This window comes from Convolutriloba macropyga, chromosome 6, assembly GCF_964194025.1.
Source record: "Convolutriloba macropyga chromosome 6, txConMacr16.3, whole genome shotgun sequence".
Lineage (NCBI taxonomy): Eukaryota > Metazoa > Xenacoelomorpha > Acoela > Convolutidae > Convolutriloba > Convolutriloba macropyga.
In genome coordinates, this window is record NC_134473.1 from 59,246,130 (window position 1) to 59,264,077 (window position 17,948).

Sequence of the window (17,948 nt, forward strand, 5' to 3'; positions counted from 1 at the left end):
GTGTCAACACACGATTTTTGGAGAGAAAGTGACACACAATAAGTTTGGCTATTATAAATTTTTATGTAATTTTGCATCAATTTTTCCAGTCAGGTATTGTTCGATAAAAATTTTCACGTAAGAAAACGCAAAAAATTTAGTTTGTTTGCGTTTTTCACATAAAGCTTTTTGTGATGATTTGTGCTATTTCACATGAAAAAATACAGGAAAGTAAATTTAAATCACATGAAAACCATAATGCCAACCTGTGAAACTGATGTAAAATTGCATAAAAAATTTTGTTGTTGCCAGATTTATCATGAGATCTCACGCAAACAAGTTTGAGAGTGGTACATTTCACATGTGCTGTGCTGACTCATTTTGATGTAAAGACAATGGTTAGGGACTTTTGAGTACTTTATAGCGCCAAGTGAGTTTTGAAACACAATTTTAAATGTTTTTATTGGTATTTGCTTGATATCCACAAAACTTAAGTTCAAGACTTTGCTTAATAGCTACAAAAAACGTGTTTTTCTAATCGAGTTTTTGCCTTATATCCTATTCCCAATTATACATATCTTCTTGAATTTAATTTTAAAGTGGGGTGGCAAAATTTGACAACACTGGTTCCTTGTGTGACCCAAGCTAAACGACAGCTTGGTGCTGGTGATCGTCGCTGAAGCAACTTGAGTTTAACAAACTTGAAAGTGACTTTGAAAGTGAAGTTCGAACAAAAATCTGTTGAAATTTTTTATAATAATGTTTACAACTCACATTTTTGCGAGAAAGTTCAACTTTTTCGTTTTACAGACATTAAGTTTAAATCTTCGGGTTTATCACTCTTTCACCTAGCATCCCCTATGGATTAGTTTGATCTATAAGGGCATCCAGTAGAACTATACATGAAAAATTGTGATTGAAAGTTTTTAATGTAACTTTCACTAGCTATGGGCGATAAGTGTAACACAATCTTGCAGATTTTTTCAGCACAGCACGATTTATAAAGAATAAAGTCCGTCCGTGCGGTGGTTATCCTGAACATGTAAAGGGACCCTGGCCATCGAAACAGCTACCACGTACTTCTATTACATAACCAGTATTACTAATATAGTAACACTTGTGGAACCGATATTTTCTGTAAGAATCATATCTTCTGAAAAGTTGTAGTGATAGATGAAAAATTTGAAAATACTTATAATTTGGTAAAACTTTTGGCTATCTTATCTGAACGATTTCACACTGAATGCCATTGAACGAAAGTTTGAAATTAAGAAAAGGTAGGAAAATCCATTAATGCAAGTGTGCAACGCTTGCGGGTAGAGAAGAATCCAGGTTAAAATGTACTAGCCAAAGACTTAAGCTTTGACTTTCTTTTTGTTAATATTTGGTCATTTGCTTCATTGTCACTTGAGATAGTCAATTGTTGCTAGTTCCAAAAAGGCGTCTATTGCGGAAAATGAACGAGAACTATATTTGACTTGAGTAAATGAGTAATTTGCATTTTTATGTAACTTTAAATTGATTTCGAAAAGTAGAACCACAAATATTCCTTGCATGTGACTGACTTTGAATTCTTTTTGTTTGATATTTTTATATATCATCCCATCGAAAGAGTTTTTGAATTGAACAAGAAATTTTGATGAAACTGCGTAACAAATTAAGACTTCTTTCAATATTGAAGTGGAGAGTTAAGAACCGAAAAATAGACACCAACTTAAAGCACTTACGATATTTTTAATTAGTTTTTAAGATACTCAAACTGCAAAAATATCTGTAACAACACAAGATTCTTGTGAGCAATTTACAACTTTTGCTGTTTTCTAGTTCTTTGCTTGGTAGCTAAGAGTTTGTTGGTCGTTCCTGAAAAAGTTCAATGCATTCGATTATGCCAGAAGCCAAACTCTTTGAAGTAGCATTTTGTGGATATTCTATAAACGCCAAAAACACGTTGTTTAAGAATTTGGTGTACTTATTCTGCGTTGATTGTCATCATTCAGCTGGTTAATACTATTACTCATTATGCTAAAACCAAAATTCGCACAAGAAAATTGAGCGATGTAAGTAGAACTTAATAATAATTAGAACAAAAACTTATTTTCTGATTGCTGCAGTCAAGAATTCTTGAGTTTAAAATTGGGCGACTCACAACATCTAAAAATATATCAAAAAAGTGCTTCAATTTGGCATCCAATACAGCGGTTGTTGAATTTTTTAACTATAAAACCCTCGAACCAAGTGGTTGATTCAATTTTATTTCATTTTAAGCCAATTTTCAGTTACCCAGGTTGCATACAGCTGTTTTCTCATTAATTTCGTCATTTAAGACAAGAGAATGAGAGCAGCTGCTAGACACCAATTGCTTACTCGTTTTTCATCTCTGAAGAATGTACTCTATGTGGTAACAAATGCCAGTCACACTCCAGATGTGGTGTCAATAACTGGCAGTATCCTCTACGATGTCTTTATCAAAGAACTGGGCTGGAAATTTGGCAAGGATAACCCTTCAAAACTCAGAGTTGAACGCTGCTCAAAAACAGGTGGATGATAGGGCACTATTTTGGAACATTATTTTCCTTTTTGAAGAGGAAACATGAAAGTTCATGTTCAACCGGGTTCTATTTCTTTTTTACGCCGATTTATTTTACCCCCGCAAACTTTTCAGTCCAAAACCAATTCCCAATATCTTACGTATCTCCTGTTTTCGGTGTAAATACCTAAATGCTGTACACAATTCCCAATCTTTTAAGTTAATCGTACCAATTATTTAAAGCATTATGGTTGGAGTGAATCAATCGGTGGTAAATAATAGGGTGTCAAATAAATAGGGGCAAAAAACGGTCAACCTCATAACCAATAAGTTCAGTATTAGGAATATTAACAACAATCAGTATTTACGAATTGCCTGTTAAAAAATGAAACAAGGGCGGCTGTTCGATTTTGCGCTTATATATAAAGTGATACGAAATGCTCTTAATTTTTCATGTTGGTTGGTAAGGAGGTCGTTTAAACTCTTCTTGAAACACTTCTCGTGGGTCTTTTCAATCTGGCACAGGATTCGGTTTTGGATCTTCTTAGTCTGGCCAAGGGTACAGTCAAAGTTTGCTGTCTGGCTTATACATAAATTTTATTAGGTGCGAGCTGCACCCCCTTTTGCGCGAAGCAAGTCCGGCTGTTCCAAACCTCTCTTTTGGGTCGAGGATCACATCTTTTAGATGTTAAAAATTCTACTGCTAAATATATTTAAACATCACAAATTTACGTTCCGAGACATTAACAGCTGTTTAATTTACAATTGCCAATCTGTTGTTTACTTGATTGGCCTAGCTTAGAAAATTTCAAAAAAGGAAAAAAAATGGAAGTAGGTTGTGAGTATAGGATTCTTTCACACCGGTTCTGAGAATTTTGCACCAAAAAAGCGGAAACAAAAAAGTACCCACCACGAATCCAGAATTTGAGACTCAAAAATGGGTCACTGAAATTTCAAAGTCATGGAGTAGTTCAAGCCTGTCGAACTTTTCGAAAATGTCTCAAATTTTTCTCGACAAAATATCAACGACCCGCAAAAACTTCACAAGAAAACTGTAATTACACTTTGTTTAGGCTTTGATTTTTTAAAAATTAATTTCTTAAAGGGGAGGCCGTACATTATTTAACTATGAGAGCAACAATAAACAGATTTTCAGAAAAAACAAAATTAATAATAAATTGCTTTCAATTAGGCCATGAGCATTACCATAATTAACCAAGCTACAACAAAGCACAACCCACTTGCTAAGTCATCGAAAGGTCCTTACGGTCCTAGTAGAATGATGCCAAGAAGAAGCACTAAGGTTTATGGGAGATTTTGTTCGTGAGAAGAAAAAAATCAGGGTAGATAAAAAAAGAGAGTGGAGACATCTTCTTTATTGACAAAATAGTTATCGTAGTTATTACTAAAATTATTATGGAAAATTTTTTCTTGGTTTTGCTTAAGTTTTTGCTCTTTTTTAAAGAAATCAGGTTAAAGTTTTAGTATGAAGTTTAGTAGTTTTCGAATGCTCTTTAGGCTGAGAACGCTCACAGTGTTAGTTAATTTTAGTGGTCGCGCTTTTGTTCTTGTTGACTGAACAGTTTCTGTCTCTTTTTTTTTGTTGTAAGGTCATCAAGAGAACTGATTTCAAAGTTTTTCTCTTAGTATTTCAATTAGTTTTTTGATTAGTAGATTTTTGACAAAAAAAGTACAACACAGAACTGTCAAACCAAGTTAATAATAAGCATCTCATCTGATATATAGAGCAAATACTTGACCCTTTTGTTCAAACAAAAGGAAACAAGACGTCTGGCATGGTTCTTTGAGTGCCACAAATCGTTGCAACAATCGTATTTGAAAGCATTATAACAACATATCGGAATGGAATTCGAAACGTTTATATTAGAAATGGGTTTTTGGGATCTCCTCCGTTTATCCACCCAGCTTAGTGGGTGCATATTATTTGCACCCCCACAAACGCAGGTGCCGTAAATTTACATAATGATTTACTAAGTACTGGCATGTGCTCTGTATCAGTCGAGCGCATAACGTACTGGGGGTACAAAAGGGAAAGATCTTTTTTATGTTTGAGCAAGCTTCTCCGAAAAAGCTAACTCTTTTCTATATAAATCTGAAAGAAAAGAAACCGATTGAGTTTTCGGAGGAACTAAAACAGCCTGATAATCTTTATGTAACAATGAATTTTTCTGCGCTTTTTTGAATTTAGTTACGAAAAAAGTGGTGCAATGATGAAAACACAAACGAAAGAAATCTAAATATTTCCATTGAAGGTTTTGATTTTGCTTCATCACTTAATCCGGTCTATGTTTTTGAACTTCAACAGACTTTGAGAACTTCAAAACGGCAATTATCATATTTTTAAGCCGCTTTACAGATGTTTTACGTGCATGACATCATTTAACACTGAGTGGCAGTGAGTTTTAGCTGGGAATATTTTTTCATCAATTAAATCATTTAACAACTCTTAAACCACTCTACTTGAATTTTAACACGAAAGTTAATTTGACCAAAATTTACTCCAAATAAAATTCAATAGAGGACCTCTACTCAATGAAAAATAACTAAAAATGCATCTGAACTCAGTTTTAAGGACCATTTCGATTTTTTAGAAAAAAATATTTTCCGAAAGAAAATTTGAACAATTGAACTAGAATTGTTAGATCGCGTCATCGACTCCATTAAGAGTTTTGTTTCTGTTTCTGTCTCTGTTTCTTTATTCAACAGCTTGCTATTCGTTTAATTAAGCAATATGCCAGCTATTTTTATGATTTTTGTAAATTTTTATAGACAATCTTTTTTCCAATTGTTTGACAAATTAATTGTGAGCTGCATCAGTTTTTCATGATCTGATCCGTCAGAGGCAATATTGAAAACAAAAATATGCATTTTAGGTACAATTATCAGCCTAAAAATTCTAAACAGGTGTACCTTCATGGTGTGATCAGAGGCCATTTTTTCTAGAAACTTGACTCGGGAAGCATCATTGTTGACACAAAAAAATTTAAAAATTCAAAAAGTTTCAAAAGGTTAAAATACAATTAAGCACCCCAATTACAGAGCACGCACGTGCCATTGCATAATAAATCACTATGGAAAATATGGCACGTGCTCTTGTGGGTTGCAAATAATGAGCACCCACTAAGCTGGGGAAGCACAGTATACCAGAAGATGCGCCGTCTTGTATCAGTCACCCGAACTTGTCAAATTCTTACAAGATAACCATCTGTTCTGACTAGTGCCTTTTCTAGTTTTTCATAAATTTTTTTCAAAGAACTTCAATAGCAGGTTTAATACCAAAGCGTTCCTTATCATCCTAAAAACTTACGCCAAAAGACAAAATGATACTGGTGGACAAGTTTGCGTCAACATGTCTGTGGATTGTGGCATGTGAACGAACCAGTAACGGCGGAAGGATAGAGCCCAATGGTTGCTTCAGACTTATACATTCTACAGAAATCGAGGTTTTGGGATATCAAAGCCAGCGAAACAGAAGTATTGTCAATTTGAGAGAAGTTTACGGTGGCAGTGGCTTAGTTGAGATGAACAGAATAGCATTGAGGAAGCAGTTGAGACACAAGGGTACAGTTTCCCCCCTTAGCTTAAAGTTCAAACTTTTGGTGACAAATTTGACCAATTTCATAGGTTTCCTCATTACCCACATACAACGTGAACAAAATATGATCAAAGAGAATTGGTAATGTGCGTTTGCACATAATGTTCGAAGACTTCTTTTTGATAAAATTGTATATCAATTGAAAGCTCAGATCTTTTCGTTCGCTAAAAATGGACCAATTAAGGAGGTGGGGACACAAACGGCAAATATCCTGAAAGTTAATATTTATCCTCGAGTTAATCCTGTCTGAATTAATTGAAAACAACCAAATCTTTCCTTATGTGCCCTTTGACCAGTAACAGTAAACAAGCTTGACGGTTTGCTTACTTCCAGAATGATTCTAGTGGCATATCTTTTTTCAAAAATTTATTATAAATTTAAAATAGTTTGCATAACTAGATCACAAAGACCGCTTTCATCGATTTTCCATAAACAAATTATCTTGGAACTGAAATTTAAACTCGAACTAGATGTTTTAGTTCGGAATATTTTAACGAGAATCTGCTTTCTTCTTCAATATATTAGACCAAAACAGGTATCATTAGTGAAAGTTTATAGCATTTCTTGGACAAAAAACGAGTTACAAAAAACAGTTTTAAAAACTCTCAAAGATTTCAACCCTTTTAGACAGTTTGACAATGGCGTCTACCGATTGGCTTTAAAAAATACGCTGTAATTTTTACGGGTTGAAATACACTTTCATAAAGTCTACGACAACAGTGATAGACTATTTCCGGTTTATTTTTGAAAATAAGATTATTTTAGCTGCTTTCTTTTGGTACAATGGAAATTAACTCTTAGGAGACGAGCCTTGCAATAAATCTTTATCTAAGGAAGATGTGATTTTCAAGAAATCTTCCTCAAGGTAAGTAAAATTCCTCTTGAAAAGCAGGATTTCTCTTGTCTCGCTTGATTCTATAGATATACCATATAAAAATACATCTCAAATGTTTTTTTTTCAAACAAATAAACTGCTCAGAGAAGCGGTGATTGTCTTGAGCAGTATACTGGTTTAATTTTTAAGACAGACAGATACATCCACAGAAACACTTTATCATTAGAACTCAGTTGCTTGCTAATGAAAACCTACCAAGTGTTTGATTGAATTCAACGTACTGTTGCCTAAATTGGTGCAGGTCAGCTGGCCTTTATTTTTTTCCATTTATTTTCCTCTGCCATACATCGTTAAAATTAATCCACTGGGCCGAATAAATTGAACGTATGAGCTGAAACTTAAATCGCGTCTCTGAATAGCCATCTAAACTGTAAATTTTTGGTAAATCTTGAATAGTTTTGGCCTCATTATAAAAGTATGTACAATCAAGTTCAATCAAATCAAAAAGCATTAATAAATAAAAGAGAAAGTTTGATTCTAGAAAGAAGAGTTATTGCTCCTGTTTATACAGTTTTTCCATTCAAACCAATTGATTGCTCTTTTTGCTGGGAGACAATTTAGGCACCGGGATAGCTTTCGTTGGCTCTGCTTGTTTTAATGCTTATTCTTGGTGTTCTTGGCTAACATCGTAGCTGTTGATTTGTTCGTTGTTTTTCCATGTGCGGTAAGATATCAAATAACATTTTTATTCGTAAAATAGAAAAACTCGTCAATCAATTTTAAGAATTCAACATGTGAAAGCGAAACGAAGATATATAAAGATGGACTGAAAAGAAAAGAAAAATAAAGCTCTCTCGTGGTGGTGGGGTTGAACTACAGCCTCCGGGTTGAACTACAGCCTCCGGTTTGTTCACATAAAAAGACCGCTGCTCATCGAGTGTTTGCTTCAGCAGCAGAGATGTGTAATTGTGTTTCGAAAAATAAGGCTTATTACTAAAAAAACAGCGTAAAAAATAGTCTTCTCGCCGGGTGAGGATCGAGCCTCTGCGACCCCGTTGATCATAGGATTAGAGCACTGTGCAACAACTCGCTGTTTTAGTTGTAGAAATTGCAATTATGTTTATGAAGGCAAGCGTTAAGACTCGTTCAAATGATTTGAGGGAAGGTAAAAAGAAGTTCAGTTATTACAGTTAATAACTTGAAAAAAGTAAAATTGTAACAAGTAGAAAAACAAACTAATCATAAGAAGGAAAATAACAGGCAGTAAAAACTGCTATGCTAAACCAAACCTCAAAACCTTTGAACCGTACCGCGCATATTACTATATAATGTCGTTACTTGTATAACGATAACTCAACCGTGATAATGATATCATTGAAATGATTTTGAAAAATAAGAAGGTTGTCTTGGTTGAAAATGAAACTATTCGATTAAGATGATATTTTTTAATTGAGTTTCTTGGTGTTTTGCTAATGATGTTGAGATTTTCCAATTGATAAAAACTGAGCAATCTAATGGTGTTTTTTCGTGTGTTTTTTACAGACAAACTCCGATTACACTAGGTGAGCGGCTGGCTTGGCTGCAATATTAGGACAGAACACGTGTTTGTTTGAAATTTGGCTCGAATTAAGTAAACAAGCGGCTAGCAATAAATCATTGGCTGATAGCTGTTCTACGAGATACGAACTGGAATGTAGACGAAATAAACAAAATTAAGAAGACTGCATGATATTGCTCTCACGCCAACCATTTTCCACTGCTTCTTTCCTTTCGTTCCGAAATCATTAACCGTTTGGCCATTGTAATCTGATTGTTTTTTGATGTCGACAGATTTTTCTCGTCAGTAGTAACTTGGCAATGTCGTCATTGATAAATGAAAAGAAGAAACAAAGGCAAGTAGGCTGTTTTCGCTGTGACTCCGACCATCGCTTTCTGTGTCAGTTAACGAACTAGCTTGGCAGAGCCTCCGAGCCATTCCGAACTCTTCTGAGTTGCTTGCGCGGCAATTTTTATATAGAAAATGTGTGTTCTCATGACGTTATTTGTAATGGGTTTCGTTAGCGAGGTTCATACCACTGGTCTGAGGGAAAAGGAAACTGAAAATTTTTTTTCGAGTGTTTGACCAAGTTGGTAGTTTACCTTTATTCACGACCTCCGGGATGGGCTGAAATAGTAGACAGCTGTTTCTTTTTCATCTTTAGCAGGACAGAAGGTCCTTTTGATAAATGTTTTTCAGACCATGTATTTTTTTCTGGACAAGTTCATGTTTTGATTCGATCTTGTTTACTTTCGCGCGTTTCGGGTAATTAATTGCTAATTTGATCTGAATAACCCTTACAGCAGGTGCATTGTCCCCTTCATGGAGTTTTTTGACACTGTATGAGCGGGGTTTTCTTAATGTTCTATTTTGGGTTAGTTGTATTTTGGTGATAATTGAATTAGATTGGAGAATGCGGCAGGTATTTGCATAAAAAAATTGAGATCGAACCCATGATTTATAGAGAGTTAGCAAGCATTTGTCATCAATGTTGATTCGTTTGAGTACCCACAGTCAGTAGATTAATTTGTTAGCTCTTGCCACCGACCTTTTAAGTGTTGGTTCTGTTTGAGATAAAGGTTAGGTGTTGCGCAATAAATTTTATTGAGCTTGCTTCTTCAATTCGTTTACCATTGATAAAAAGATCTAGAGTGGAGTCCTTTTTTGGCAGGTTTTTAAAATTGTAACTTGCATTGCCAGGATTTTTACTTATTTTCAAGTTTTCGCACCATTTAACTAATTTGTCTTCTGAATATTGAAGTTTCTCTTGTATTTTTTTTACAGGAGAGCGACCTGTAATAAGGGGCAAAATGAACGGAAAAATGAAAAAGTTGTGCAAGTAAATGAGATTTTCTGTTGACATAAACCGGGAAGAGTATTGGTGCAATGGCGCTACCCTGAAGTACTCCCGCAAGTGTTGAAAATGTGCTACTTTTCAGTTATTGATTTTCACAATGATACTAATTTGGGAGAGAATATGGTTCACCCTTTTAATCGCAAGTTAATGAAAAAGAATATTTTACAGTTTGTTTTGATTTCCTAGTCTCCACACTGCATCAGACGCTTTTCAAAACCTATGCAGACAAATCCCCCCATTTCGGACCATTGAAACGCTTATTTAATGTGACTAGTTAGTTTGAGCAGGTTATCGGTTGGGCAGCGGTTTCTTCTATACGCACTTTGCATTTTGCCGAAGACACCATTGTTTTCACAGTGCGTTAGATCAATATAATTTAGAACAGTTCCACAATTTTTTGCAGTTGAATTAGTTAAGGTGATTGGTCGGTAGTTCTCTGACTTTTTTTGTTCGTCTTTTGCAATTTTGAAATATAACCTTTTCCGCGTAATTGGAACATAAGAACTGTTGATAGAGCTAGTTATCAGCAGACAGATATTTACTTTGAGGCACTTAGGTGACCTGTTCATCATGTTATAGTTGATCTTCTCTGGTCCTGGACTTCAACTACTTGTTTTTTTCAAAATTTCTTCGAATTGGTCTACTTTTATATAACAATAGATAGTTGGTTTAATTTCTTCGTTTCGGAGAAACGGTTTTGTCTCATTTTTGACCTTCTCGAAGTCGTATTTATGATTTTTTATTGTTACTTGTTTTAGAGGTTTTGAACACTTCGCATTTTTCATTGTCTGTTGTCGCTCTGAGTTGCTTATAAAAGGAAAGACTTCTGCACTTTGATCAGTTTCATTTGATTTTGTGTAAACCTTGAATAACATGTAATAAAACATTGAGTGTAATTTAGAAAGATAAATGTTTCCCTACAAGGTGGCAAAGAGGAGGCGATTGTAGAAAGGAGCCTCCTATCACACCCGTAAATAATCAATTTTTTTGAGCCCCTGAACAATTAAAGTTGTTCATCCTCTGGAAAAACTCTTTGTTACGAGCGGGTTTGATCAGTTCACTCAGAAATGCGTCTTGGAGAAAAGCCCAGACACAAGTAAAGGTGTATATAAAACAAGAGTTTATCGTTAAGATAAATTCATTACATTTAATAAAATTAATGGATTTTTTCATCTTTGCTGATTTCGTTATATGCTTTGTGGATAATCCATCAATGCGTCACTCTTAGGAAGGTGATGTTGAAAAATATATGCCCGTATTAGTTGATTTTTAGCGCAACCTTATTTGGAATACAAAGATTTGTACAAATGGTAGAGTGAATTTGAAAATGAACGGTTGGGAGTATTTGAACTAGTTTAGGGTTGATATGTAAGGTAAAATGGTTTTTGTAATTTCTCAAAACGTTGTCTTAACTTTTTTCATCCAAAAACTCTTATTCCATATGTATATCAAATACACGATGGTACCGAAAAGCTACATACACCTGAAGATTATTTAAAAAGCATTACAAACATCAAATATTACAACATTTTGAGTTCAAGTTTGTTCTCTAATAACACGTCATTACATTTTAGCTTTTTTTAACGTGTAGCAGACAGTTTGTTTGTATAGTTTTCACCCAGGTTTCTAATGACATCTGGGTCAGTTTCGTTCTAAATTTTTTGACATTTTATGGTCTAAATTTTCTCAAAAAACGGTCTGTTTTCGCAATTGCTGCTTCAAAACTGCCTATACATTTTCAGTTGGATTTAAATCTGCACAAAATGCCGGCCATCCGGATTTCCTTCTCTTGAAAAAATAGCCGATAAGATTCGATTTATGCACAGGAGCCTTTTTTGAAAAATTAATGAGCTGAAAGTACATTTTTTCTTCGTAATTTTTCAAAATTTGCAATTAGTCAGCAGTGATTAGCTTGCTTGGACACCAAAAAAACCTTTGCTGTCCATCTGATTGTAGTGCACTCCAAAACATAAGTGATCGTGCTTCGGAATTTAACCTTTTTGTGTTTTTATTTTCAAGCAATCTCGTTCCATTTCTACGAAAAACTCAAATAATTCCGACGCTGGAGATAAGCGCCCTTTTTTCATAAGCAAAAACAACATTATGCCAGTAAAAGAAAGACTGCTTGAGCATATTGACACGCCAAATTGAACCAAAACACTTCATTTTTTTCAAACTGACTTCCTTTGCGGCATTTCTTAAAAGAACACCAAAATTCTTGAGAATTCGTCTATTTTTAGGGTTGGAGATTGTATCGCAGCAGAAGACAGCGTTATGAGTAACTCCAGAGAGGTTTTGGGATCCTGTAAACATCCTTAGCCAATTATTCTGTCGGTTTCTTTGACAATTTTCGAGACTTTTTGCTCAATTTTTTGGCCTCGAACCTGTTAGTTTTTAGATAACGTTTCTATGTATGATGCGCACGGGATCATTATTTCAAGTTGAGTTGTCTTTGTATTTTAAGAACAAGGAAACTCGACATCTCGTAGCGTAGCAGCTAGGCAAACAGCGAAAGAACAAAGCGGTTTATCCATCTTTTCTGCTCAAGAGCAGGAAATGAAAAAAAATCTTTTGAAACTTCTACACTTCACAACTTTTGTACACGCCTTAGCGGAAATTATGTTTATGAGGCACGAATCATGCTTTCAAATAAGCTGGAAGTAGCTTTTTAGTACCATAGTGTAAAATCATATGTTGTTCAGAGTTTGAACAATTATCGAGCTATTCCCGCAGGACGCTGTATCGCCTTGCAAGACAATCGTCCAAAAAATTGCGACAGCCATTCAATTTTGCACAAAAATTTCGTAGATTTTTTTCAGTTTCCTGACTTAGTTTTGATTTCGGCTTCTTTTTCACCATCTCAGTCATGCTTAGGACAAGAAAATCCTAATTGAAACGTAGATACAACTTTAGTTTTTTCGACGAGTGCAAATACCAAATTCGCGACAGTCATTTTTACGCTAAATGAACTTAAAGCGCTGATTTTTTCAAATATTGTTGCTAAATTTAAATCAATGGAGCTACTCCGTACAGCGTCAGGGCAACAATTACCAGTGCCAAAAAATATTCAATACGTCAAAATGTCATTTTGTTAAAATGCTCAGACAGCCAATTTAGCATAAAAATGCTTAAAGCGAGATAACTTATATCGGAATAACGTATGTTCACAACTATTGTATGTAAATTTGATTAAATTGGCCATAATTGAGTGGACCGTATAAAGACTTTATGTGAAACTATGACAAACAAAGATGAAATCACATTATCAACTTAATTATGATAAAAATAAGCTATTAATACCAACTGCTAATTAGAATTTTGGATTTACTACAAGATCAACGGGGAAAAAATTAGGTTTTATGGGATAGGGTATTCTTGACATTGAGAAAATTGTCAGCTCCAGAGAGCTTTTTCGATCCTTTAAAATTTCCTAGCCGACTTTGTTCGTCTTTTTCTCTGATAATTTTTGAGGTTTTCCGCTCAATTTTTTGGCCTCGAAATTGTTAAATTTTAGATAACGTTTGTATGTATGATGTGCACGGGATCATGATTTCAAGTTGAGTGGTCTTTGTATTTTAAGTACTTGGAAATTCGACATCTCGTAGCGTAGCAGCTAGGCAAACAGCGAAAGAACAAAGCGGTTTATCCATCTTTTCTGCTAAAGAGCAGGAAATGAAAAAAAAATCTTTTGAAACTTCTACACTTCACAACTTTTGTACACGCCTTAGCGGAAATTATGTTTATGAGGCACGAATCATGCTTTCAAATAAGCTGGAAGTAGCTTTTTAGTACCATAGTGTAAAATCATATGTTGTTCAGAGTTTGAACAATTATCGAGCTATTCCCGCTTGACGCTGTATCGCCTTGCAAGACAATCGTCCAAAAAATTGCGACAGCCATTCAATTTTGCACAAAAATTTCGTAGATTTTTTTCAGTTTCCTGACTTAGTTTTGATTTCGGCTTCTTTTTCACCATCTCAGTCATGCTTAGGACGAGAAAATCATAATTGAAACGTAGATACAACTTTAGTTTTTTCGACGAGTGCAAATACCAAATTCGCGACAGTCATTTTTACGCTAAATGAACTTAAAGCGCTGATTTTTTCAAATATTGTTGCTAAATTTAAATCAATGGAGCTACTCCGTACAGCGTCAGGGCAACAATTACCAGTGCCAAAAATATTCAATACGTCAAAATGTCATTTTGTTAAAATGCTCAGACAGCCAATTTAGCATAAAAATGCTTAAAGCGAGATAACTTATATCGGAATAACGTATGTTCACAACTATTGTATGTAAATTTGATTAAATTGGCCATAATTGAGTGGACCGTATAAAGACTTTATGTGAAACTATGACAAACAAAGATGAAATCACATTATCAACTTAATTATGATAAAAATAAGCTATTAATACCAACTGCTAATTAGAATTTTGGATTTACTACAAGATCAACGGGGAAAAAATTAGGTTTTATGGGATAGGGTATTCATGACATTGAGAAAATTGTCAGCTCCAGAGAGCTTTTCGATCCTTTAAAATTTCCTAGCCGACTTTGTTCGTCTTTTTCTCTGATAATTTTTGAGGTTTTCCGCTCAATTTTTTGGCCTCGAAATTGTTAAATTTTAGATAACGTTTGTATGTATGATGTGCACGGGATCATGATTTCAAGTTGAGTGGTCTTTGTATTTTAAGTACTTGGAAATTCGACATCTCGTAGCGTAGCGGCTAGGCAAACAGTGGAAGAACGAAGCGGTTCATCCATCTTTTCTACTTAAGCGGAGGAAATGAAAAAAATATTCTCTTGAAACTTCTAAATTTCACAACTTTTGTTCACGCCTTAGCGGAAATTATGCTTATGAGGCAGGAATCATGCTTTTAAATATGCTGGAAGTAGCTTTTTAGTATCATAGTGTATAATGATACGTTGTTCAGTGTTTGAACAATTATCGAGCTATTCTCGCAGGACGATGTATCGCCTTGCAAGATAATCGACCAAAATATTGCGACAGCCATTCGATTTTGCACGAGAATTTCGTAGAATTTTTTTCAGATTTCTAACTAAATTTTGATTTTGGCGTCTTTTTCACCATCTCAGTCATGCTTGGGACGAGATAATCCTAATTGAATCGTAGGCACAACTTTATAGTTTTTTCGACGAGTGCAAATAACTAAATTTTGATTTTGGCGTCTTTTTCACCATCTCAGTCATGGAAATTCGACATCTCGTAGCGTAGCAGCTAGGCGAACAGTGAAAGAACGAAGCAATTTATCCATCTTTTCTGCTTAAGCGGAGGAAATGAAAAAAAAGTGTATAATGATACGTTGTTCAGTGTTTGAACAATTATCGAGCTATTCTCGCAGGACGATGTATCGCCTTGCAAGATAATCGACCAAAATATTGCGACAGCCATTCGATTTTGCACGAGAATTTCGTAGAATTTTTTTCGTATAATTTTTGAGGTTTTCCGCTCAATTTTTTGGCCTCGAAATTGTTAAATTTTAGATAACGTTTGTGTGTATGATGTGCACGGGATCATGATTTCAAGTTGAGTGGTCTTTGTATTTTAAGTACTTGGAAATTCGACATCTCGTAGCGTAGCGGCTAGGCAAACAGTGAAAGAACGAAGCGGTTCATCCATCTTTTCTACTTAAGCGGAGGAAATGAAAAAAATATTCTCTTGAAACTTCTAAATTTCACAACTTTTGTTCACGCCTTAGCGGAAATTATGCTTATGAGGCAGGAATCATGCTTTTAAATATGCTGGAAGTAGCTTTTTAGTATCATAGTGTATAATGATACGTTGTTCAGTGTTTGAACAATTATCGAGCTATTCTCGCAGGACGATGTATCGCCTTGCAAGATAATCGACCAAAATATTGCGACAGCCATTCGATTTTGCACGAGAATTTCGTCGAATTTTTTTCAGATTTCTAACTAAATTTTGATTTTGGCGTCTTTTTCACCATCTCAGTCATGCTTGGGACGAGATAATCCTAATTGAATCGTAGGCACAACTTTATAGTTTTTTCAACGAGTGCAAATACCAAATTCGCGAAAGTCATTTTTACGCTAAATGAACCTTAAGCTCCGATTATTTTAAATTTTGTTTCTAACTTTAATCCAATGGAGTTACTCCGTACAGTGTCAGGACAAATATTAGTAGTGCCAAAAATATCCAATACGTCAAAATATCTTTTTGTTAAAATGATCAGACAGCCAAATTAGCATAATAATGCTTCAAGCGAGATAACTTATAACGGAATAACGTATGCTCAAAACTATTGTTGTAAAACTGATAATTTGGCCATAATTGAGTGGACCGTATAAAGACTTGATGTGAAACTATGACAACCAAACATAAAATCACATTATCAACTTAAGCATGATAAAAATAAGATTGTAATACCAACTGCTAATTAGATTTTTGGGTTCACTAAAAGATCAACGGTAAAAATTTAGATTTTATGGGATAGAGAATTTTTGACTTTGAGTAAATTGTCAACTCCAGAGAGTTATTGGGATCCTTTTAACATTCTTAGCCAACATTTTTCGTCTTTTTCTCTGCCAATTTTCGAGAATTTCCGCTCGATTTTTTGGCCTCGAAACTGTTAATTTTTAGATAACGTTTGTATGTATGATGTGCACGGGATCATGATTTCAAGTTGAGTTGTCTTTGTTTTTAAGTACATGGAAATTCGACATCTCGTAGCGTAGCAGCTAGGCGAACAGTGAAAGAACGAAGCAATTTATCCATCTTTTCTGCTTAAGCGGAGGAAATGAAAAAAAAATCTTTTGAAACTTCTAAACTTCACAACTTTTGTACACGCCTTAGCGGAAATTATGTTTATGAGGCACGAATCATGCTTTCAAATAAGCTGGAAGTAGCTTTTTAGTACCATAGTGTATAATGATATGTTGTTCGGTGTTTGAACAATTATCGAGCTATTCTCGCAGGACGATGTATCGCCTTGCAAGATAATCGTCCAAAATATTGCGACAGCCATTCGATTTTGCACGAGATTTTTTTTTCAGGTTCCTAAATAAATTTTGATTTTGGCGTCTTCTTCACCATCTCAGTCATGCTTGGGACGAGAAGATCCTAATTGAAACGTAGGCACAACTTTATAGTTTTTTCGACGAGTGCAAATACCAAATTCGCGAAAGCCATTTTTACGCTAAATGAACTTTAAGCGCCGATTTTTTTCAAATAGTGTTGCTAACTTTAATCCATTGGAGCTACTCCGTACAGGACAAAAATTACCAGTGCCAAAAAAATATCCAATACGTCAAAATATCTTTTTGTTAAAATGATCAGACAGCCAATTTAGCATAACAATGCTTAAAGCGAGATAACTTATATCGGAATAACGTATGTTCACAACTATTGTATGTAAAACTGATTAATTTGGCAATACGTGAGTGGACCGTAGAGGACTTGATGTGAAACTATGACAACCAAACATGAAATCACATTATCAACTTAAATATGATAAAAATAAGCTTGCAATACCAACTGTTAATTAGATTTTTGTATTCACTAAAAGATCATTGGGAAAAAATTAGGTTTAATAATTAAGATAGGGTATTTTGGCATTGGGTAAATTGTCATCTAACTTTTTCGTACGCATTGGAAGGCAAAATATATGGGTGTTTGAGAGAACAAATTTGGGGGAAAGTACTCTGAACAAATAGGGGTTGGAACGGGGCTTGTGAATACTGCAATTGGTTTGCATTATCGCGAATGGGCGACCAGACCTATAGTGATCACACCTCCAGCGAGTACAGCCAATCAGCACATTGCCACAAAAACTATGCTAGCGAATCCCAGTCTATATTCTATCTCAAGTTACGGTGACCCGTTTCGTTACGAGGAGCATGACGACAGTACTTGTCAGATAATGATAGTTCAAGCTAAACTGAACAACAAACACAACTTTACAGGTGATCATGAATGGAAAAAGGCAACAAATATATTAAATTTACTTCAAACTGATGTTTTTTAAAAAGTTATATTTTTAGTTCTTAGATTTTTACGCTTTAAGCTGTTTATGTGTGTTTATTTGTAAATTTTCCTTAGAGTGTTAGGCACTGAA

At 34.8% G+C, this 17,948-nt stretch overlaps 1 protein-coding gene across 1 annotated transcript; it reads left to right on the plus strand.

Moving 5' to 3' along the window:
- Positions 1-2,020: 2,020 nt before the first annotated feature.
- Positions 2,021-17,920, plus strand: LOC142341087 (uncharacterized). The gene is made up of 3 exons (XM_075391950.1): positions 2,021-2,516; positions 5,843-6,088; positions 17,548-17,920. Exons 1-3 carry the CDS (start codon positions 2,312-2,314, stop codon positions 17,856-17,858), a joined length of 762 nt encoding a protein of 253 aa, XP_075248065.1. The 5' UTR covers positions 2,021-2,311; the 3' UTR covers positions 17,859-17,920.
- The last annotated feature ends 28 nt before the right edge of the window (positions 17,921-17,948 follow it).

Coding starts and splice junctions, on each gene's coding strand:
- LOC142341087 (XM_075391950.1), top strand. CDS start 2,312: ATGAGAGCAGCTGCTAGACACCAATTGCTTACTCGTTTTTCATCTCTG. Junction 2,517..5,842: donor TGAACGCTGCTCAAAAACAG/GTGGATGATAGG, acceptor TTACGCCAAAAG/ACAAAATGATACTGGTGGAC. Junction 6,089..17,547: donor GAAGCAGTTGAGACACAAGG/GTACAGTTTCCC, acceptor CTGAACAAATAG/GGGTTGGAACGGGGCTTGTG.